At 49.9% G+C, this 22050-nt stretch overlaps 10 protein-coding genes across 10 annotated transcripts; 3 read left to right on the forward strand and 7 right to left on the reverse strand.

The window, feature by feature from the left end:
- Window positions 1-22: 22 nt before the first annotated feature.
- LCP9604111_6024 (SDR family NAD(P)-dependent oxidoreductase) lies at window positions 23-985 on the forward strand (the record flags this gene model as incomplete). Its single annotated transcript, XM_039073900.1, has 4 exons — window positions 23-306; window positions 358-587; window positions 639-740; window positions 792-985. 4 exons carry the CDS (start codon window positions 23-25, stop codon window positions 983-985), a joined length of 810 nt encoding a protein of 269 aa, XP_038928059.1.
- Window positions 986-1144: 159 nt separating this feature from the next.
- Window positions 1145-1612, reverse strand: LCP9604111_6025 (ankyrin repeat domain-containing protein; the record flags this gene model as incomplete). The annotated part of the gene is made up of 1 exon (XM_039073901.1): window positions 1145-1612. One exon carries the CDS (start codon window positions 1610-1612, stop codon window positions 1145-1147), a length of 468 nt encoding a protein of 155 aa, XP_038928060.1.
- Window positions 1613-1658: 46 nt separating this feature from the next.
- Window positions 1659-2138, reverse strand: LCP9604111_6026 (ankyrin repeat domain-containing protein; the record flags this gene model as incomplete). Its single annotated transcript, XM_039073902.1, has 1 exon — window positions 1659-2138. The coding sequence occupies one exon, from the start codon at window positions 2136-2138 to the stop codon at window positions 1659-1661; it is 480 nt and encodes a 159-aa protein (XP_038928061.1).
- Window positions 2139-3375: 1237 nt separating this feature from the next.
- Window positions 3376-5305, forward strand: LCP9604111_6027 (uncharacterized protein; the record flags this gene model as incomplete). The annotated part of the gene is made up of 4 exons (XM_039073903.1): window positions 3376-3635; window positions 3685-4123; window positions 5092-5225; window positions 5284-5305. The coding sequence occupies 4 exons, from the start codon at window positions 3376-3378 to the stop codon at window positions 5303-5305; spliced, it is 855 nt and encodes a 284-aa protein (XP_038928062.1).
- Window positions 5306-6372: 1067 nt separating this feature from the next.
- rglA (putative rhamnogalacturonase B) lies at window positions 6373-8521 on the forward strand (the record flags this gene model as incomplete). The annotated part of the gene is made up of 12 exons (XM_039073904.1): window positions 6373-6631; window positions 6681-6782; window positions 6832-6953; window positions 7006-7075; window positions 7125-7200; window positions 7248-7299; window positions 7349-7560; window positions 7610-7831; window positions 7885-8131; window positions 8189-8329; window positions 8379-8435; window positions 8492-8521. The coding sequence occupies 12 exons, from the start codon at window positions 6373-6375 to the stop codon at window positions 8519-8521; spliced, it is 1590 nt and encodes a 529-aa protein (XP_038928063.1).
- Window positions 8522-8731: 210 nt separating this feature from the next.
- Window positions 8732-10393, reverse strand: LCP9604111_6029 (uncharacterized protein; the record flags this gene model as incomplete). The annotated part of the gene is made up of 2 exons (XM_039073905.1): window positions 8732-10011; window positions 10084-10393. The coding sequence occupies 2 exons, from the start codon at window positions 10391-10393 to the stop codon at window positions 8732-8734; spliced, it is 1590 nt and encodes a 529-aa protein (XP_038928064.1).
- An 854-nt stretch (window positions 10394-11247) lies between these two features.
- Window positions 11248-14421, reverse strand: LCP9604111_6030 (glycine decarboxylase subunit P; the record flags this gene model as incomplete). The annotated part of the gene is made up of 1 exon (XM_039073907.1): window positions 11248-14421. One exon carries the CDS (start codon window positions 14419-14421, stop codon window positions 11248-11250), a length of 3174 nt encoding a protein of 1057 aa, XP_038928065.1.
- Window positions 14422-14929: 508 nt separating this feature from the next.
- On the reverse strand, window positions 14930-16770 carry LCP9604111_6031 (putative phthalate transporter; the record flags this gene model as incomplete). The annotated part of the gene is made up of 8 exons (XM_039073908.1): window positions 14930-15053; window positions 15109-15570; window positions 15619-15836; window positions 15890-16035; window positions 16096-16213; window positions 16268-16396; window positions 16455-16494; window positions 16550-16770. 8 exons carry the CDS (start codon window positions 16768-16770, stop codon window positions 14930-14932), a joined length of 1458 nt encoding a protein of 485 aa, XP_038928066.1.
- A 1200-nt stretch (window positions 16771-17970) lies between these two features.
- LCP9604111_6032 (putative MFS transporter) lies at window positions 17971-19881 on the reverse strand (the record flags this gene model as incomplete). Its single annotated transcript, XM_039073909.1, has 4 exons — window positions 17971-18292; window positions 18346-19407; window positions 19472-19634; window positions 19683-19881. The coding sequence occupies 4 exons, from the start codon at window positions 19879-19881 to the stop codon at window positions 17971-17973; spliced, it is 1746 nt and encodes a 581-aa protein (XP_038928067.1).
- Window positions 19882-20268: 387 nt separating this feature from the next.
- Window positions 20269-21931, reverse strand: LCP9604111_6033 (MDR family MFS transporter; the record flags this gene model as incomplete). The annotated part of the gene is made up of 2 exons (XM_039073910.1): window positions 20269-21717; window positions 21782-21931. The coding sequence occupies 2 exons, from the start codon at window positions 21929-21931 to the stop codon at window positions 20269-20271; spliced, it is 1599 nt and encodes a 532-aa protein (XP_038928068.1).
- Window positions 21932-22050: the final 119 nt, after the last annotated feature.

Below are 22050 nucleotides of genomic sequence, written 5' to 3' on the forward strand. Positions count from 1 at the left end.
ATTGCAAAGGAAGTATCCAATCATGCCGCAAACATCTCGCTTGCAAGACAAAGTAGCCATCGTCACCGGATCCTCATCCGGCCTAGGACGAGCGATTGCTATTCGCTATGCCCAAGAGGGAGCAAAAGTAGTCTGCGCTGACCTGACACCAACTGCCCGATCCCAAGAGGAGTCTAATATCACAACGCACGATCTCATCGTCAGGGATGGTGGTCAGGCGAAATTCGTGAAGACGGATGTAGGGGATGCAAAGCAGATGGAGAACTTGGTCCAGGTCGCTGTGAAAGAATATGGACGAGTGGACATGTATGAAATGATAATGAAGGTCTTCGATTATCCTTCTGACGATTTATTTAGTCTAGTCAATAATGCTGGGATCAGCATTGAGGCACGCACGCCTGCTGTGCTACATCTGACCGACGAGACAACCTGGGACATGACGATGCGTGTTAACACTAAGTCTGTGTTTCTGGGTTGCAAATATGCTCTTAGTCAAATGCTGGCTCAAGAACCTCATTCTTCTGGGGACCGTGGCTGGATCATCAACATTTCTTCAATTATGGGTATGATTGGTGGGCCGGAGAATCGTGAGTTTCAACTCGGTCTGTGGATTTGAATGTTGCTGATACTTGAGCTAGCGTCGTACTGTGCATCAAAGGGTGCTGTGAGTAATCTCACGAGACAGATGGCGCTGGATTATGCCTCTGATAACATTCATATTAATGCTATTTGTCCTGGCTGTAAGTCAATTGGTTTGAGGATTAGCTGAATATTCACTGACAAAGCTTTAGACACCCAAACAGCTATATTCAAAGAGACAATTACTAACTTGACTCCTTGGGAAGACCTAAAACGGCGCCATCCATTGAAAGGACCTGGAACACCGGAGGATATTGCTCGTATAGCTGTTGTGTTGGCAAGTGATGACGCAAACTGGATGACTGGAGTTTGTCTTCCAGTTGATGGCGGGTATACTGCTCGTTAAGTAGTTTACTGTTAGTCTATTGACGCTTCACGATTTTCTAGCTGCTCTCCTAGTGCAATTTTGAAGTGTTCGAAACAGTATATTCCTAAGCTTGATATCAGAAACAAAACGACTTGACTACATTAATGCAATTGTAATGACTAAAAGGCATCTAAAAGCTCACGCAACATATTCTGGGGGTGCAGCCACCGCCGCCTTCGGGGGGCGTGACACTCTCTTACCTTGAGGATCCGAACTCGCAGCTTGATCAGCCCAATTCCGAATAAGCATAGTCACCTCCTCATCCCTGCTACTCTGGGAAGCAGTATACCCAATGGAGTCCTTAATCTTAGTGGAAGCACCGTTCTCAAGCAGAAGACGAGCCATCTCAAGATTGCGAGTATCAGCAGCGAGATGAAGAGCCCTCTTCCCATCACCTCCTTTCAGATCAACGGGGACGCCATTATCGAGAAAAACCTGAACAACATCACATTTCCCCGCCTCAACAGCCTCATGGAAGAGGAGCTCCTTATATCCATCCCGCGCTTTGGGCGAGACCCTCTTACTGCGAAGAAAAACATCGACTACATCAGCATGTCCCTCTTTTACAGCGTAGACAAGCGGCGTATGCTGGCAAAAATCCTGCATTTTAACTTGCGCCGTCACACCAATCATGCGAAGTCTCCAGCCCGGCTTATGGGCGTCGTCGTATTGTATGAGAAGTTTGCAGACTTCGTGGTGACCGTTTCGCCAAGGGCGGAGGATTTTGTCGAGGGTTGAAGCTTAGGAGCTGAACTAGTTCTGTGTTTCCACTTTTAGCAGCAAAGTGTAACGGTGTCTCGCCTCGTTTGTTGAAAGAACTTCCTGTCGCTCGGTCGCATTCGAGGAGCAGTCGGGCTGTCTCTAGATGGCCGCCTTTTGCGGCGTTGTGGATAGGGAGTGCATCGTTGGCATCTCGGGCCCATGGTGACATGCTCTTTTCTAGGAGGAGTCGGGCGATGTCCCAGTGGCCTTGTTCTGCTGCAGCATGAAGAGGTGAGGAGCCTAGTGAGTCTACCACGTGGATGTCTGCTCCGTTGTCGAGAAGTATTTTGACAGCTTCGAGATCGCCGCTTTTTGCGGCTTCATGGAGTGACTCATGGGTGGTTTCATTTGTTTCTCCTTTGTTGGACATGGCTTTGGGATATGTAAACTATGACGTGGTCAGTTTCGAAATAGTAGACTATCCCGGGGTGGTGCGCATCTTTTATATGCCTGAAAGAATCCTCGGTTGTAGTAAGAATCCCAAATTTTGGGTGTTTGCTGCTCATTGGATGTGTAGCCTGTCCGATCTTCTCGTATAGGGAAAATAACTGCGCCCCATTAATCTAGAGCGAAAGCATCTGGTCGCTCGTTAAATATTACTTCTTCTTGGACAAGTTCATGATGATCTCAATTCGAGGACTAAGAAATACTCAGCCCATAAATACCCCAAGGCAGGCTCTCCCGCTTCTGTACCTGCTCTCTCTCTCTCTCTCTCTCTGTACATGTCCTAGTAGGTACGGAGTAGGAACTAAAAGGACAATGCGCTAATCCTAATCTAGTTGAAAGTAAGTTGACTATATAATGGTAAATTAATGCGCGGGATCCATCAGTATGAAGCTATTCAGAGATCACCCTATCACCATGGAGTAATTCAAATGGCTTCTACTACCACTACCATTGATGAAGATATTTCAATCCTGAAAACTGCATTGAAATGCTAGATAGTAGAGTATTGAATGAATTAAATGTGCCTAGTAACGAGGTTCTAGATCTGGGGATATCCCCAGGGAATCACAACATTCGCCTCAGAAAAAGCAATATAAACTTTCTCCCAGCCACCGCTAAGCGGTCTACCACGGCAATACCTCTCCATTTTGCTTCCTTCCTCGTGTGTTAATTTCTTTTGCCTTTTCATTGAGTCATCCCCAAAATATCACAACGCGAATTATGAACTATGCCCTGGCACGACTAAATTCCTTCTCTCACGCTCCATGAAAGAGAGCTGGACCCGCCCGGTTCCAGTACATACCCCAAGATGGCAAGGCAAGCAAGTGGAAAGCATCAGCATAGCGGCATGCTATCTGATGTTCGGGGATAATGTCAAACTGTTACTGAAGTGATAACAACAGTAAACCCGTCTCGTCATCCAAATGGGGTTAAGGTACGGAGTAGTGTGGGCAATTGTTAAATCCAACCAATGAACACTCAAAGCACCCCTGTGTACTAACCGGATGTAGTTAGCATATTGTCAGCATCACCCTTAACTACTTCTTTCGCGGATTTAAGCATTCGGAACGGACTAAATAAAGAGGTATATAATCGGCATTGCTCTCCCATAACTAGTCTCTCTTTTGACCTCACGTACATCAATTACATCAATTACCAAAATGCATCTTATCCTCACAGGGGCCACCGGGCTGGTTGGGTCCTCAGTGCTCGACGCCATGCTCAAAAACGCAGCAGTGTCCAAGATCTCAATCCTGAGCCGAAGCCCCGTGCGAATGGCAGAAGACGCAAAAGATCCACGAGTACATGTCATCACCCACACAGACTTTGAATCATACAAGCCAGAGCTGCTCAACCAATTGAAAGATGCGGATGGATGTGTTTGGGCCCTAGGGATAAGCCAGACTAAGGTCACCAAAGAGTACGAGAGATCCCACTCCTACGTGGATATCAGAACTAATAATCACTAGACAATACGTCAAGATAACCAAGGATTATACCCTGGCGGCTGCCAATGCGTTTTCCACAATCAAGCCATCAAATCATCCCTTCCGATTCATCCATGTATCTGGCGAAGGAGCCACCCAGACTCCTGGGCGATTCTCGCCGATATTTGCGAGAGTAAAGGGCGAGACAGAAGCGCTGCTTGGAACGCTGTCCGAGCAAAATCCGACCTTTCGGGTCGATAGCGTGAGGCCTGCATTCGTTGATCCGGCGACGCACGATGCCATCAAACCATATATTCCATCTGGTGCAACGGCTGGAGTTGTTGCAAATCTTGGAGTAGCGTTGCTTGGCCCGGGTATTCGGTGCTTTATGAAGTCGATGCATTCTCCAACGGAACAGCTTGGGTCGTTCTTGACGGAAATGGCGATGGGACGCTATGAAGCAAAATTGGAGGGTCCGGGGGTATTCAGACTGGGAGGAGGTTATGTCATTGAGAACATTGGTATGCGGAGAATTTTGGGGCTGTGAGCATCTAAGTATTTAACTGTTTTTTTGTTCTTACTCGTTCCTAATGGCCTAATAATCAACTCCACCGACAATTGACACCGATTCGAATTTGGCACGCAAACTTACCCCCTCCACTCTAGTCTGAAAGGGAAGGAAAATGAGAAGAAGCCATATGTTGAATTGAGCTAATGGCCAGGAAGTCCCATCCTGCCTTGGGCAGTAAGGCTACGTCAACCAAATTTGTATTCCAGAAAGACAAACAAAAAGAAATACTGAGGATATGACAAGGTCGCATAAGCGGGCGGCTATTTTTGTACAGTGTATACACTTGAAAGCATATATTATCTAAAAATCTCAATGAATATCTGTCAACTGCCTAATCATAAAGAAATGAAAGTTAGTATTAACCACGATAGTAAACCCGGGCGATCATGACTCGAAGGGGAAGCCGGGCAAGTACAAAGGATGTTGACAGATATAAACATGACCTGGCGATGTCTATTGAGCCCCATCTTGGGCAGGAAGGTGTTGAGAAGCGTAACAGCTGCCAAGCGGATTTTCGCTCACCGAGGGGATATTGTTCTTTGTTAACACAGCGTAGGACATATTTGGGATTTCTTATCCAATCAACTCCACGTCCTCGTGGAGATCGGGGTTCACAGAACGCTGATCTCGACCTGTAAAAGTGACACAATAGACAATCCTCCCCGTCTGAATAAGAAACCTTTTAAAGAAACATCCTTATGCTTATTTATGACGTGTCGCCAATCTTGCCTTCATTACGAATATAAATAAAGAGACGAACTGCTGTACTGAAACGGCCACGCCACATCAGCCTACTTTACTTCGATACAAGATGAAGTACTTCCAACTTGGTAGTATCCTCGCCTTATGCAGCATGGTTTTGGCCGCCGCAATTCCAGACGCCTCGCCTGATAGTCTTCCATGTCTACCACAAGGGGGAGGTCGCAACAACAAACCTATTGTGCCGGGCACCGAGTGTGGGGATTTCTGGTAGGGCTGATCTGCCCATCAGAGCAGACATGTTTGTGAAAAGGTACGTAGATCCTTTCCCGACAGTTTCATCTTAGAACATAAACTTACTCGACTACTAGCCGTGCTTCAGAGCGTGTTTGACCTGGCTCGACCCTCTGCCTTGGTACTTGCTCCGCTGGATTGTGAATTTTCTGTTATTCGTGCCTTCCAATACTCCTATTTTGGAACAATCTGTTTGTATGACTCAATGTCTCGGGATCTCACGTTCTTTCTTCGTTGACTATGTGTACGATGGCTGGGAGCCATTTCAATATCATTCTTTAACGGTGATAATTCTGTGTAGTACGCTATCCATGATCCTTTCGTGATATCACAGTTTACATATCTTCTTGATCGATCCCATACTTTTCCCAGTTCGTAGAAGGAAAGAGAAACGCCAAAGGCCAAAAATAATTATATACTCCGTAGACCGCAAAGCGCGAGAGAGGGTGGTTGCCCGAGAAAGGTGCTTAGGTAAACATGAAGGCATCAACTTCCTCTTGGCAGAGGGCCACTAATCATCTTGAACTCTCAGGAACCTCATGACCTGTACGGAATAGTCATTTTGAAACGGTTGAGTGCATATCCAGTCACCTCCTTATTTTTTCCATTAGGAAGTATTGAGTGATGAATGCGCCAATTACCTCCAAGATAACATCCACGTCCCCAATGCTGTCTCGGCCTTTCGGCGAAAGTAGTCCGCACTTCGGAAAGCGGAATGATTCTTTTCCATCAAATAAAGGCGGGATCCATCACAGCATCAAGATGTTTCAAGTACATATCGGATTCCTCCACTACTGCAGACGCTCCGTGGGATTGAAACAATCGTCACCCCACACGGAGTTACAGGGGGTCTTGGCAAGGAGCTGCATGCACCCTGGCCTTGTGCTTATTTTTAACAACCGGCCTTAGTCTCGAGTCTGCAGATTGTCCGTTCCTAGAATGGCAATTATCCAGCTGCCAAGGAGCCAGAAACGTCGCGCATTGGTGGAACTATGGGCAAATTCATGCAGGAACGGAGCTTCAGTTCGCTGCCGAATCTCCACCTTCCAACATGGAGCGTTTCAACATGAAGAAACAAAAGTGCTCTCCTACTATAATATGCTGCTTGTCTGCCCTTGATAGTTTCTTGTGGGACACGAGAAGGCTCTCTACAATACACGTTGGACATGATGTTTTTCAAGTCCTTGGCCATTGCTTCGCTAGCACTTTGGGCTAAGCAGGCATCCGCGGCCTTCGGAATCACTACTAGCACTGCTTCCTATGTGATTGATGCTGGCTCTACAAACCCGCTTAAATTTACCGTCAGCCGGACAAACTGTGACATTACTTCGATCAATTACTATGGATCCGAGCTTCAATACCAGTCGACTGGATCTCATATCGGATCGGGTCTTGGTAGCGCAACTGTGTCTGCCACGCAGAGTGGTGAGTTGAGAAACAAGACGTCTGTTGGAAAATATTCTGATCAGTATAGGCGACTACATCAAGGTGACCTGCGAAACATCCACCTTGACACACTACTATGTTGTCCACAACGGAGATTCGACCATCCACATGGCGACATACACAACCGCAGGTTAGTGTTGTTCGTGCGCAAATGTGTTTTTTATACTCATTATAATCAGAACCTACAATTGGAGAACTTCGATATATCGCGCGCCTGAATTCAGCCCTGCTGCCGAATGAAGAGCCATTCGGTGTTGTCTCTAATATTGCAGGTGGCACTGTCGTCGAGGGAGAGGATGTGGTACGTTTTTTTCTGAAGCTTTTTTTCAATACAAACAGCTGACACATATTAGTTCTTGGTTAGTGGACAAACGCGAAGCAAGTTCTACTCGAGCGAACGGTTTATTGATGACCACATCCACTGTAAGAATACCTCTACCCTGGCCGATGCGAGTCGATTTAACACAAACAGGTGTCTCTGGAAGCGCGCACCGTGTCTGCATGATCTTAAATCAATATGAGACATCTGCTGGCGGACCTTTCCATCGGTAAGCTCCTCATACAGCATGACTTGATCCAGACTAACATGCACCAGTGATATCAACACCAACAATGTTGGTTCTTATACTGGCCTATACTGGTACATGGTATGTGGAATCTGTCGCTCAATCAGTAACTGCCTCTTACTCTATACAGAACTCCGGACACGTTCAGACCGAGACCTACCGCCAGGGCCTGCACGGCCCATACTCGATGGTCTTCAGCCGAAGCGGTACCCCCAGTTCCACCCTTGACACATCGTTCTTTGCCGATCTCAGTATCAAGGGATACGTCGCCACATCTGCGAGAGGCTATGTTACGGGTACTGCAACCGGGGCTGACTCGACTTTCAAATGGGTGGTTCACTGGTAGGTCCGATGCAATACCTGGATGAGTACATATCTAACTCCAAGACAGGTATAACTCTGCCGCACAGTACTGGACCTACACTTCGTCTTCCGGAGCTTTCACCTCCCCTGCTATGAAGCCCGGCACTTACACCATGGTATACTACCAGGGCGAATATGTCGTTGCCACCTCGTCAGTGACTGTTACTGCCGGATCAACCACATCGAAGAGTATCTCCGGGTCTGTGAAGACCGGAACGACAGTCTTCAAGATTGGAGACTGGGATGGAACGTAAGTTCATTGATTTTAACCCACATAATTGTTCCGATATTGACTGCCCATAGACCGAACGGCTTCCTCAACGCGGCCAACCAGCTCCGTATGCATCCCTCCGATACCCGCATGTCTTCCTGGTCCCCGACCACCTACACAGTCGGCAGCTCTCAAGTCTCTTCTTTCCCCATGGCCCTCTTCAAATCGGTCAATTCACCTTTGACGATTAAATTCACGGCATCATCTTCGCAGACCGGAGCTGCGACGCTGAGAATTGGCACAACCCTCTCCTTTGCGTCTGGCCGGCCCCAGGTTGTGGTATGTTCAAGCACATTCACTTTCTATACTCTTAGCATGTATCTAACTTTTACACAGTTCAACAACTATTCCGGCGCCACCCCGGCTGCCCCGACTAACCTCAACTCCCGTGGCGTCACTCGCGGTGCGTATAGAGGGTTTGGCGAGGTTTACGACGTTTCGATACCGGCTGGAACTATCGTCGCTGGAACTAACACTGTAAGGACTTTTGAGCCCAGTCAGATGATATGATGCTAATCCGGCCTAGATCACCATCAGCGTTGCTTCTGGTAGCTCTGGAGACACTTACCTGAGCCCGAACTTTGTGAGTATCTTTCTGGTTATCTGGTCTTTCCGATGTAAGCTTACCTGTCTCAATAGATCTTCGATTGCGTGGAGCTCTTCCAGTAAATAATTGGGACAAACGATTGAGTTTTGGAACGCACAGAGGAGCATAGGGGAAGTTTCTCTAAGTAACAAGAATGCGAATCGCCGTATCTTCCAATATCACTTAATTTCCTGTTGTAATAACGCCTTTTGAAGGTAAATCACAGAAGATGTCATAATATAGACTAGATATCATATGTAGAAAAAGATCTAAGAAAAACACATAGACAATGCTCAAACCCTTGAATGGACCAACCTTCCCCCAACCCAGACAGCCTTCACATTCCGATCATCGCCACTCCAAACCCACTTCTGAATCTTCTCCTCCCAATTCTCCGTCCCAAACAGATCAACATTTCCCACAGGACCAGCCTTCACAAGATCTGAACTACCATCAGAAACAACATCCAGCGGACTCGCCTCCACCAGCTTAACCCCACCAAGCCGAATCAGCTGTACATCCCACAACATCCCCCTATCAAACCCACCAACATCGCTCGCCATATCAACAACCGCCGCGCCACCACGCGTAGCAAGGTAAAGACTCTCTGAAACAGACAATTTCTCCCGTCCATCAGAGCCATCACCCTGAGGATGATCCCTTTGCCACGCAGCCGATTGACCCAGCAACCGCGAAGCAAGACAAGCCTGGCGCGCCGCCTCAAGAATACTAGGACTATACCCACCACTAACATCCGTCCCCAGCCCAACCGTAATCCCCTCATCAAGCAACGTCCTAACAGGACAAATCCCAGACCCCAGCGCCGAATTTGACGCCGGACAGTGCGAGACCTTCGCTTCGCGCGCGCGGATCAGAGACCGCTCATCGGCCGAGAGATGCACCGCATGCGCGAGAATCGTGCGCGGCGTGAGCAGGTTGTACTTATCGTAGACGGCGGCGTAGCTGCCCGCCTCCGGGAAGAGCTCTTTGACGAGCGCGAGCTCGTTGATGTTCTCTGAGATGTGCGTCTGGATGTGCAGCGGGGGCGAATAGCTCGCTGCCAGCTCGCCGAGGCCCTGTAGTGCGGGGCGCGTGCATGAGGGTGCGAAGCGCGGTGTGACGATCGGCTTCACGAGCTTGCCTTCTGGGTCTAGGGTGTGGATGTGCTCGATTGTCTGGCGGGTTGCGACGATGGAGTCGTCGGCGCTGAAGTCGCGGTAGTAGTCTACGCAGAAGTCTGGGTTGTCCATGCAGGCGCGGCCGATGAAGGCGCGTTGGCCGCGCGTGTGGCAGAGCGATGAGAGGGCGTTTGTGGCGGCGACGTGGTTGGTTGCGTAGTAGGAGGCGCAGGTTGTGCCGTGGGAGAGAGTGCGGGAGATTACTTGGTCGTAGATTTGCTGCGCTAGGAGGGGTGTGTCTTTAGGGTCGGTTTTGGTTTGGTGGCCTGTTTTTGGGTCCGGTGGTGACCCGAACCGGGACTCTACTGGGAATGTGTAGGTCTCTAGCCAGTCTAGGAGTGTTGATGAGCCGAAGAGGCCCGCGTTGGGGTATTGTGGGGCATGGATGTGGGTGTCTGGGTAGATGTAGTTAATATTAAGATTTGGCCGTCCGGATTAGGGTTTAGGAAGTTGGATTTGATGCATACCAATAAATCCGGGGAAGAAGAACTCATTTTGCTCCTCACTCGCGGTGACAATCTTCACTCTGACCTTCGAATCATGGCCCCGGGTCTCAATGGCGTCGATATTAACCCAACCATTCCTATTCATGAATTCGATGAACTGATTCTCATCACTGCCGTGCCAGTCCCAACCTTGAATGCGGCCATCAGCAGCAGAGACCCATAATGCGCCTTGGTTGCGAGACAATTCAGGCTTGGAGCTAGAGTCTGAAAGAACCGTTTGAATGAATGTGCCACGATAGACGGTAAAACCATAGTCCGTTTGCGATCCCATATTGGCGGGATATTTAAAAGGCCCAATTATTGGCGTAGATATGATCAAGTTGCGGACAGATGGCGCTCTCCAAAAGGACTAGACCACGAATACCGATGTATATTATCGATGAAAATGCAGATCAGTCTCTACAGTGGAAATAAAAAGACCGAAAGACCAAGTCGAAACGAACAAGGCGAAAAAAGAGGGTCAGGCACACGTTTATATCTGTCTTCTGGTTACTTCTTGCCAAGCGAGCGGCTGAGATAGGTGTCCGGAAACGGTGGACCCAAGATGTGGAGAATTTCGATGTTGTCCCTGCTTGATTCGAATGTTCTTCAGCTTCCTTTGCGGCATTCAAGGCTTGATTGTAGGTTGCGAGGATGATTAGGGCCACGGCGAGTATTGGGGATGGCGGGGGTCGGCCGTCTCCGATAGCAATACGGTGAGGATACGGTATTTGGAGCGGGTGAGTTTTTTTTTGATGGTGTAATTTACGGACGGGCAGTACTGTATGGTCACAAAGCACCGATAAGGCCGTCAAAAGCCTCAAGTTTACATATAAAGCTAGTGAATGTCGTGATTTGTTACTCTTCTTATTGTTTCAAAGATTTTCTTACACTGGATCGAATTGAATGTCTAGAATATTTTTTATTCTTTGAATTGTTTTGTTCTTGGTATCCATGGATGCCGGATGATTATGTTGAATCGATCCAGCGCTCACAAGAATGTAGTCTGTAGGTAGTCTTTGTTACCGTCAATATAAAAAAAATGTTGAATGTATACACAGAGAAAAGGAAGCATCAGAACGAGCCCCCATATATAAAAAAAAGCAATCAGCGCGGCATGGGTATCATAGATCTTTCAAGATCTGTCTAATCAGTATCCTCGACAGGCCCGCAAGTGCAGAACAAGTTCTGGTCACCAAAGGCATCATCGACACGAGTCACTGTCGGCCAGAACTTCTTCTCCAAAAGCAAAGGCAACGGGTAAGCAGCCTTCTCACGGGTGTAAGGGCGGTCCCACTCGGTAATGAGCAGGTCGCGCTGAGTGTGTGGGGACATCTTCAGCACGTTGCCCTCGCGAGGCTGGGCACCAGACTCGACCTCGCTGATCTCCTGGCGGATGGAGATCAAGGCATCGCAGAAGCGGTCCAGTTCAGCCTTACTCTCGGACTCGGTGGGCTCGATCATAAGGGTGTTGGAGACGGGCCAGGACATGGTCGGGGCGTGGAAGCCGTAATCCTGGAGACGCTTGGCGATATCAATGGCCTCGACACCAGAGGTCTCCTTGAAGGGGCGCACGTCAAGAATGAACTCGTGTGCGCAGCGGCCGTGCTCGTTGGTATATAGGATCGAGTAGTAGGGCTTCAGGCGGGAGAGGATGTAGTTTGCGTTGAGGAGGGTGATCTTGGTGGCATGGGTCAGACCGCGGTCGCCCATCATGTTGATGTAGTTGAAGGTGATGGGCAAGATGCTGGCACTGCCCCAGGGAGCAGCGGAGATGGGAGGGGAGAAGGTGTCGCCACGCTTGGACTGCAGGTACTCGCTGATTGGGTGCGAGGGCAGGAAGGGACGCAGGTGCTCGCCGACACCAATGGGTCCCACGCCGGGGCCACCGCCACCGTGGGGAATACAGAAGGTCTTGTGGAGGTTCAAGTGGCACACATCGGCGCCAATCTCACCGGGCGAGCAGAGACCGATCTGGGCGTTCATGTTGGCACCGTCCATGTAGACCTGGCCGCCGTGCTCGTGCACCAGGCGACAGGCCTCCTTGGCACCGGGCTCGAACACACCGAAGGTGCTGGGGTAGGTGATCATGAACGCAGCCAACTCGTCCTTGTGCTTCTCGCACTTGGCCTTCAGGTCCTCCAGATCGAGGTTACCGGTCTTGGTGTCACACTTGATGCTCACAACGCGCATACCAGCCATGGCAGCACTAGCGGGGTTGGTACCGTGAGCAGAGACAGGGATCAAGCACACGTTGCGCTTGGCATCACCCTTGGCCTCAAAGTACTTCTTGACAACACGAAGACCGGCGAACTCACCCTGGGCACCCGAGTTGGGCTGCACAGTAACCTCAGCCATACCGGTGATATCAGCTAGCTGGCGCTCCAGATCGTCAATCATCTTTGTGTAGCCCTTGGCTTGCTCGGCAGGCATGAAGGGGTGAATCTGGGAGAACTCGGGCCAAGAGATGGGAATCATTTCCGTGGTAGCGTTGAGCTTCATGGTGCAAGATCCGAGGGGAATCATGGAGTGGGCCAGGGAAAGATCCTTCGATTCGAGGTGGTGGATGTACCGGAGCATCTCAGTCTCGGAGTGGTAGGTGTTGAAGACTGGGTGGGTCAGGTAAGAGGAGGTACGCTCAAGGCTGGCGGGAATAGTGGCGAGACCAAGAGTACCATCAACCTCGACGGGAGAGGCAGACTTGTGAGCGGCAAAGACATTCAAAATGCCCTTCACCTCATCCCGGCCAACAGTCTCGTCAAGAGAGAGACCAACCTTGTTTCCACCCAGACGGCGGAGGTAGACAGAGGCAGCGCGGGCCTCGGCCATAATGGCATCAGCTTCCGCAGCACTGGGCAGTTCAATGGTCAAAGTGTCAAACACAACGCCACCGTCAGCGCTGTTAGAGCGGACAGGGACATCATAGCCCAAGCTGACAAGCTTCTCGCGCAGCAATGACGTCATGGACATGATACGCTGGGCAATGGCCTTGAGGCCAGCAGGGCCGTGGTAGATAGCATACATGGCAGTCATGTTAGCAAGCAAAGCCTGAGCAGTGCAAATGTTGCTGGTAGCCTTCTCGCGGCGAATGTGTTGCTCGCGAGTCTGCAGAGCCAGGCGCAGAGCCCGGTTACCAAGGCGGTCCTTGGATACACCAACGACACGACCTGGCACCTTGCGCTTGTACTTGTCAGCACAGGCGAAGAATGAGGCGTGGGGGCCACCAAAACCCATGGGAACACCCAGACGCTGGGCACTTCCGAACGCAATATCAGCACCAAACTCGCCGGGGGCCTTCAGAACGGTCAAAGCCAGCAGGTCAGTGGCTACACAGAATGTACCACCCTGGCCGTGGATAGAGTCACCCAGAGCCTGGAAGTCGTAGATACCTCCCTCGGTATCGGGGTACTGGGCAAGTACACCAATCAAGTGGTCCTTCTGGTCCTTGACGATCTTGAAGTCATCGGCCAAGATGTCTCCAATCACGAGGTTGATTCCGAATCCATCGGCGCGGGACTTCATCACTGCAATAGTCTGAGGGTGGCAGAGGTGAGACACAACGAAGGACTTCTCGGCCTTCTTCTGCTTGGAAGTGGGCATTGTGGCGTAGGACATGGTCATAGCCTCGGCAGCGGCGGTGGCTTCGTCCAAAACGGAGGCATTGGCAAAGGCCATACCAGTCAGATCAGCAGTCAGGGTCTGGAAGTTCAGCAGAGACTCCAAACGGCCCTGGCTGATCTCGGGCTGGTAGGGTGTGTAGCTAGTGTACCAGGCAGGGTTCTCGAGAACATTGCGCTGGATAACCGGAGGCACAATGGTGGGGTAGTAGCCGGTTCCAATATAAGTCTTGCCGGAGATATCAATCTGCTTCCGGTAGGTGTCCAGCAGCTTGAGCATATCGGTTTCTCCCAAACCTCCCAGCTCACTGGAGCGGTACAGGCTGATATCGGCATGGGGCTCGGAGACCTTGAGGTCCTTCGTGGAGAGAATGTCTGCGGGCAGGACCTGCTTCACGAATTCATCCAAGGATCCCACCGGCGGGTCGAGCACGGCGAGCATCTCTGCCGCGGCGTCCGGGGAGGGGCCAATGTGGCGGCGAGGGAAGGTATCGAGAGGCTGGAAGATATCCTTGGGGTGGATCTCTCCATTGTCGGAGACGGAGCTAGTATGAACAGCACGACGAGGCACAGGCTGAGAAGTAGTCAATGGTCTCCGAGTGTTCAATGGTGACAATGAAGATCGGGCAATTGAAGGCACACGAACACGCGACCGCAGAGCAAGCTGGCGGCCGCCGCGGAGGGCGAATAGTGATGCCGCCATACTGAGACCGGAGGATAATGAGGGCTTTAGGGAAAGCACTCAACACATCCACAAGTAAATCAGTGAATCAATGAGTTAGGAGGATGAAGAAGAAGACAAAAAGAGCCACAGCTCCAGAAATTAATATTTATTGCCCACGCCTCTTTCCTTTCCCTGTCCGATCGTCCGATGACGGAGAACCTGTCGGGAAACGTACAGCGGCGATAAGAAATTATAAGAACATTTCTTATCTGACCAATCGCAGCTGCCACTATTTGCCACTGGCCCCAGCTTGACCACTGACCGCCTTCTGCTCGGAGCAACTAGCCGGTTTCCCGTCGGGGAAGTCACGGGCCATTGATCTACGTTACTCCACGAATTCCCCACCGAAGGGGAAGCTCCGATGGTCTCATAGCTTTCCTTGAGCTTCGGTTTATGGTCGTTTGGGAGAATACGACATACTAAAAATAAAAAAGGCCTGCTTTCATTACTATCTCAATCCCGCCTAGGACAGAATATTTCTTCGGGCTCAAATCGTATATCGGAAGGCTGCATCACCCTCAATGACCCGCTTTCCCCGGTCCGCCTGCTTATTACAGATCCGGAACCACAGACTCAATCCCAGGACTAGCAGGACGATGAGAATGTTACACCTGGTGAAACAAAGTCAGTACACGAAAATAATCTGAGACAGGAGGGACAACGTACCCAATAGCGGCATACATTCCGGGTCGGTACTCGGGTGCGTCCTGTTCCCGAAACACCAAGCTACTCACGATACCACCGAGGCCTCCAAAGCCCACCAGTGTAGCACTGGAGAAAGCACGTGTCCACTGTCCGCGCACATTGTTCGCCTGGTATGCCATGCAGGCTGGGATATTAGCATTGGCACCGGCAACAGTGAAGAACACGCCGAAGTAGCGGACGGCATCGCTCTTAGCGAAGCCCATTAACGGCAGGCCAATTATCGCGAGCAAGGCGTTGAAAATGAGAATCGGGGCGCGCATGTGGTACTTGTCGCCAACCCAGGCCGTGGCGTACATGACGATTCCTGCGAACCCGTAAGGCGGCGCGACAAGGCATTGGGCTTGGCCGACGCCGTATCCCATCCCGGACATGAGGATTATGGGCAGGAAATATGCGATGGCGTAAGTGACGGTAGTGAGACAGCTGGGATGCGGTTAGCAGTAATCGGGTCTGCTTGAAAAGGGAACGCACAAGAAGATCATGGCAAACCCCCAGATCTTAAGATCCACTGCCGGTTTGAGGAACTTTTTGAGAGAGAAGGCCTCCATATCGCCATCGTTTCTGTCCTTATTGATGCGACGGATGATGAATGCGCATTCCCTCTCGTTTAGGAAGTTCCAGGACTTGTGTGCGCGGTCGGGGAAATCGACGAGGAAGAAAAAGCATAGGATGCCAATACAGCCGGTGATCTATATTTTTTGTTAGCTTGGTTTTTTTTTTGGGTTGACCCAACTCTCCATACCACTCCCTCAAGGATGAAAATCCATCTCCAGCCGGTCAGGCCTTGCTTTCCGTTCAATTGCATCAGACCAAACGCAAGGATACCCGCCAACGCAGAAGCAACACATCCAATGAGATAGAAAACGGAGAATCGTTTTTGGACGTCATCTTTGAAGAGTCAGTACTGTGCAGTCGCTCGGAGATATTCCTTTCGGCCATTTATCTTACATCGGGTATACCAGCAAGACAGCAAGTAGACGCAGCCAGGAAAGTAACCAGCTTCCAACACACCCAAAAGCACACGCGTTCCAACCAACGCGCCCCAGTCCTGGACGAATCCCATCCCCTGCGTCGGTCAGCAACCCAAAGTCTTGACGTCGAGAAGGCAGAAATCCCTTACAATCATGATCCCCGCCCAGCATAGAATAATCGAGCCCAGGAAGTAAGTTGGGCCAACTTTTCGAATGATGACGGTCATCGGTGGTTGGAAGAGAATATAGGGCACAAAGAACATCAGGACGACAATGGACTATTCAGAAGTTAGCCCTTCGCCCTCCGAGAAATGGAACTCGTTTGTTTGAACATACATAGCGCTCCCCTATGTCCAATCGCAATTCCTTTTTCAATCTTTCCATGGGTCAGCCATTTTTGAACACGGTCTCCTCGATGATTGTAGTCTTACCCTGCAACGGCGGCCATGCTCAAATTCGTCCGGTCCATGAGCGAGATGCAATAAGCTAATCCAGTCATTGTCACCAGACGCAGATCAATTCTCCGAATAATCTTCTTCTGCTCCTGCGGTGTGAACTCATCGTCATCGTCGCTGGGAAGGCTCTTCCCCACGATGTCCTCGATGCGGTGATCAGCAGGTAGTTTCTCATCGATGGGAGTCATTGTCCCCATGCTGATTCTGAATTGAATTGGGATATTTAATAGAAAGATAAGATGCAGGGGACAGCAAGAAAAAAGAATTCAATTGTCTTGGGCCAGAAATAGAAGACAAATCTGCGGCCTTATCTTACAGAACGACAAGGATCAAGAATTTATATATCCAAGTAGAAACACACCGCACAATAAACCAACCATTCCTAAACCAGCCATTCAAGATCGCCGCTCGCTTATTGCAACCCGCTTCAAGCTGCCCAGGAAATTCCCCAAGAAACAAGACAATCGAGATCGCAATAGCCGACAGAAAGTGGCCAAGTGCCTCGGGACGAGCACAATTGTCGTATAGCAAGGGAATACGCCGCAATATCGTCCGAAAAACAAATGAGGGGGTAATCACCCCACTGTGGACAAACTGTACGAGTTATCTCTTACGCATTGAGCTGGTTAGCATCGGTGGCGGCTGCTTTGGGAGATAATCCGGGGGCGATGGGGAAGAAATGCGGGGGAAGGTACTTGGCAACTTGGCAAATGGTGCGTTGACTACGTGATGCACTTTGATCCCCTCTTTCGTTTGGTGCTTTAGTCTGATTGTTGGGCAGAGATGTCACTTGTGGGACTCGAGATGATCTGTTCTGTATGTGGTTTGTTGCCAATGTTTCTTGGTTAGGGTTTCTTGACTTTTGATTCACGTACTTTGTCATTGTTAGCGGGAAAATCAACCGGGCCCCTCCTGACTTGTTTCTAAAATTTCAAGCTGAGTAGGGGGATATTCCGAGGCTGATCTCGTACTCGTCGGCGGGTCAGGAAGTGCCACCTGGTTATGAGGAACCTTAATATTCCATCTCTCTTGATACGTCGAAGCTCGAAGAATCCGAAAGTATAACTTGCCATGTAGAAAAGTATATATAATCCTGGTCATGCTAGTATGATCCTGGTCTTCTGCCGGCAGATAGATAGCGCCGTGTATGGTGATATCATCACCATGCATGGATAACCTAGGTATATCCAAGTTCTGTGGCAAGCGGTTGGTTCTTAATACAGCCCACTATAGACGAATCTGTCATTTGACACACGTGGTGGATGGATATCCACCTTATAAAGTTGCTATAAAGACACGGAGCCTGATTATAGACGGTGGATAAAAAGTATTGACCTTACTATCGTCAATTAAATTCTTTTTTTACACCTCGGTTCGATCCTAAAATGCTAAGCTGATTAAAGGTAGCTTCCATCATCCTCGTATTCGTCCTCTTCTTCATCCTCTTCTAAAAGGAGTCTCTCACGTTCTTCCTCATCCACCCGACCCTTCTCCCTCAGCTGCCTCACAGACACGAAAACAAAGATTACGAGTGATGTTCCAACAATGAATCCCGCGATTGCCAAGACAACATTGATTGGAATTGGGTTTCCATCAAACGTATGATGCGTCAATGCGTCGAGCCCGTACTGAGAGAAGTTTGCGATTCCGGAGAGGCAAATAATGGCACCGTACACACGCCCAAATGTGGCAAAGCCGAATACTTTTGTAGTATAATCACTAGAACCAAGGATTAGTAAGTAGAATTTGGCAGGGGGGGAAAAGCAGCATACGACATGGCCGAGTAATAGAGAGGCCGGAGCAAGACAAACAGCAAAACGGTCATATAACCAGCCCAAACTGCCGGGATGGAGTTCAGTACACCAATGACCGTAGTGAAAAGCACAATCAGCCCCAGCATCGTTGGAACGCTAAGGCGATCAAGCAGAAAGCCGATCACCGGCGTGAAGAGAACGCCCCCGACCGGTAGTGCGACGTCGAAAAAGGCACCTATTTTATTTGCCTCCTCGATCGATTCGAGCATGTACTCATACTGCGAGCGAATCGTGGCAATAAAGTAGTTCATGCGAATCATTTGCAAAACAGTCATCAGTGTAATCAGGATAAACCACGGCGTTGCCATCTGTTTATGTGCCGGCAGGCCATGCAACACACCCCACACCCAACTCGTCTGCTGGCGATCTTCTTCTCGTTCCGCACGCATCTGCCTTTCATCTCTATCACCAAGCACCGCATCGATCTGGCGAAGCTTTTTCTTTCTCCGCTCCGCCCGACGTTTCCTCACCCGGTTTAGCTCCGACGTGCTCTCAATTTCATCGTCGGAGTCGTGGACGTCGCGTGTAGCGTCTTCGGCCTTTTCTAACTTGCTCTGCAAGTTTAGAGTCGAGACATAATCGCGCACTGGCATGATCGTCACCAGCGCGATGAAAATACATACGGGGACTATCAGATAGCCCAAAAAGAATTTGTCCGGGGTGAAGGATCTGCCCGATTTCTCATAGACGAGCCGGTAGAAGAGGAACACAGCAGCAGAGGCATCGAATGCACCAGTCACCAGCGCGACGATCGAACCTGCATATTTAGGGAACGCATTTGCAATTTGGAACGAGGGGACAAATAAAAAGGTGCCAGCCAGAGCGAGGAAGAAGTTCCCCGCGATGTAGCCATCGAAGCCGGGTTCATGGAACGCAAAGGCCATGATGACAGCGCCGATGGCAAGAAGCAGGCAAGCAATGAACCAGCAGATACGTGATCCGCATCGATCCAAAACTGTCCCAACTGGCAGAGCGGAGACATTTGCTGTTATCGAAGCAATAGTGAAGAACAGGTTGAGTCTAGCATTTGATTAGTGGCAAGCACATATCCGGGAGTCTGTGCAACACTGTGCAACAAGCATACCCAAGGTCCTGCTGTGCGCAAAGCTCAAGCCCTTCAACCTTTTCAGCAGGAGTGCAACGTTCATGGTAAACGCCTTCCTCGACGAGGACAGGCTTGAGCGCCGCGAAGCCAAAAACGATTCCCGACGCACTCCAACACGCGATCACGGTGACAGCAACCTGGGCTGAAAGTTGTTAGCTGTTTGTCTTACACTGGGCTGAAGAGGACATACCAATTCTCTTTGTGGTGGAATGTTTGTACGCTGGTGTTCCAGGGCGCGTTTCTGCGACCGGGATCGCGTCGCTCGGAGGCTGGATGACATCGTAGCTGATTTTCCGGCGAATGGGAACGAAATCGCAGTCATCGACTAGGTCTGGTTCAAGTTCGCGATCAATACCGTCAATAGCGGAAACATGCTGCACCAGTGACATTGCTCTGTGTTGAACAGACGGGGTGTTGTGTGGAGGAAAAGTTGGTTTGATCGGCAAAACTTGGTTCTTTCCCTTTTCCTGACACCTCTGATTTTTGCTCTTTACACTCGAAGCATACTAGCTACATTCTCAAGCTCATTACACTGTGGAAATATGGTTATTGAGACAAGGTATGTAGCTGTTTGTCAGCTCTGATTCGCTCAGGAATTTGCCTAAATTGCCACTGTCGTCAATTTCGTCCAATCACAAAGGATGTCTAGGTCAAATTAAGGTGAGGGCATCCATGGATCATCTTGACTTTATAATTAAAGTATTATATTCCTACCTCTTACCTCAGGGGCTAACATCTACATAATATATACTATACTCACTTAATAATACTCCTTCTCAAGCAGCCGTGGCAGCGGATTTCTCCTTTTTGATTGACCTCCATTCCATCGTCAGCGCGGGGACGATCATCAGACAGGACACCGCCAGGGCGACAATGAACGACCGCTGGAGGCCATCATTGTATAACGCCAGAACCTCGCTCAACTTGGTAGCAGGGACAGCATTCGACAGACCTGTCGCCCCAGCCGCCATAATCTTGGCCACATCAATCCCCTGAATGTGGGGTAGGTTTGCACCGAGGTAATTCTGGAAGAGCGACTGAGCAACAGCGATAAAGACAGCTCCGCCGAGAGACTGCGCGAAGAACATCAGCGAGACACCAATGGCGACCTCATCCATAGGGAGAATAGTCTGCGCCGCCATGGAGGGCTGCTGCATTCCTGTGCCGATACCGATGCCAAACAACACCTGGTATCCAATCCAGGCGGAGTGGTTGGTGTCCACCTTGAAGGTTGTCATCAACCCTGCGCCCGTCGACATGAACACCGCCGCAATAAACATCCACGGGACGTAGTATCCCGTTGCGGTGATGATTGACCCGGAGAGTATGGCTCCGACAACGAGCGCCAGCACCATGGGAATTGTGTCGATGCCGGATTTCACAGCTGATGTGCCGCGCACGCCTTGGAACCAGAGTGGGAGCGTGTACAGCATAGAGATTAGTCCTCCACCGACACACAGGGAAAATACTACTCCGCTGATGATGCTCCGCTGGTTTAATATGTGAGGCGGCACTGTTGCGTCTTTCTTGAGCCGGATCTGCACACCGACAAAGGCAATCATCAGTGTCCCTGAGATGACGAACAGCGCGATGATGCGCCCATTGCTCCAGGGATAGGTTATACCGCCCCACTGCAGGGCGAGCAGGAAGCAGATGACAGAGGGCAGGAATAGCACACTGCCCAGGGGATCGAGGCGGAGGATTTGTTGCTTCCAGGTGCATGGTTGGGGCTTGTGGGGGACGGCCAGGAAAAGGAACAAGATGACCATGGTGAAACCGCCGATGGGCAAGTTGATATAGAAGCACCAACGCCATGTCACGTTGTCTGTGAACGCACCACCCATCAAAGGTCCGATGATTGAGGAAATACCAAAAGTCGACCCCATCAGCCCGACATACATGGGCCTTTTGGCCAGCGGCACGATCTGTGCGATTATCACTGTCGCGCCGGAAAATATGCCAGCTGATCCAATCCCGGCTATCGCACGGCCGACAATGAAGGCATCAGAGTTAGGGGCGCCACCACAGACGGCCGATCCGACTTCAAAAATGAGGATCGCGATCAGGAAGATGGTCTTGGTCGAGTAGAAGGTGTACACCTTGCCCCAAGATAGCTGCGTGGCGCAACTTGTCAGCAGATATGCACTCGCATACCAACTGAGGTCGTCTAGGGAATTGAACTGGTTTGCAATGCGAGGAACTGCTGTAGCAATGATGGTGCGATCCTATAGTGTTCAATGTCTTGTTAGTATATATCTACATGGGCAATAGAGAATGCAACATTCATACCAAGGCAACCAAAAACATAGCGAACAGAATAGAAACAATAATAGCTAGCAGCCGGGTCCCCGTTGGTAAATGAGTCTCATCTTTCTTGACCTCCGAGGGCTTCTCGGTGGTAGCTTCCTGGTCGAGCTGCTTTTCTATCGATCGAATCATTGTATAATACGACAGTGGTTGAACTTGAAGCAAGGGTATCTTTGCAATTGATCTAAATTAACAAATATGAATGGAAAAGGGCAGACTTATAAATAATTGATTGTAGTTCATGATCTCGG

Source organism: Penicillium roqueforti, assembly GCF_015533775.1.
Source record: "Penicillium roqueforti strain LCP96 04111 chromosome Unknown scaffold_15, whole genome shotgun sequence".
Classification (NCBI taxonomy): domain Eukaryota; kingdom Fungi; phylum Ascomycota; class Eurotiomycetes; order Eurotiales; family Aspergillaceae; genus Penicillium; species Penicillium roqueforti.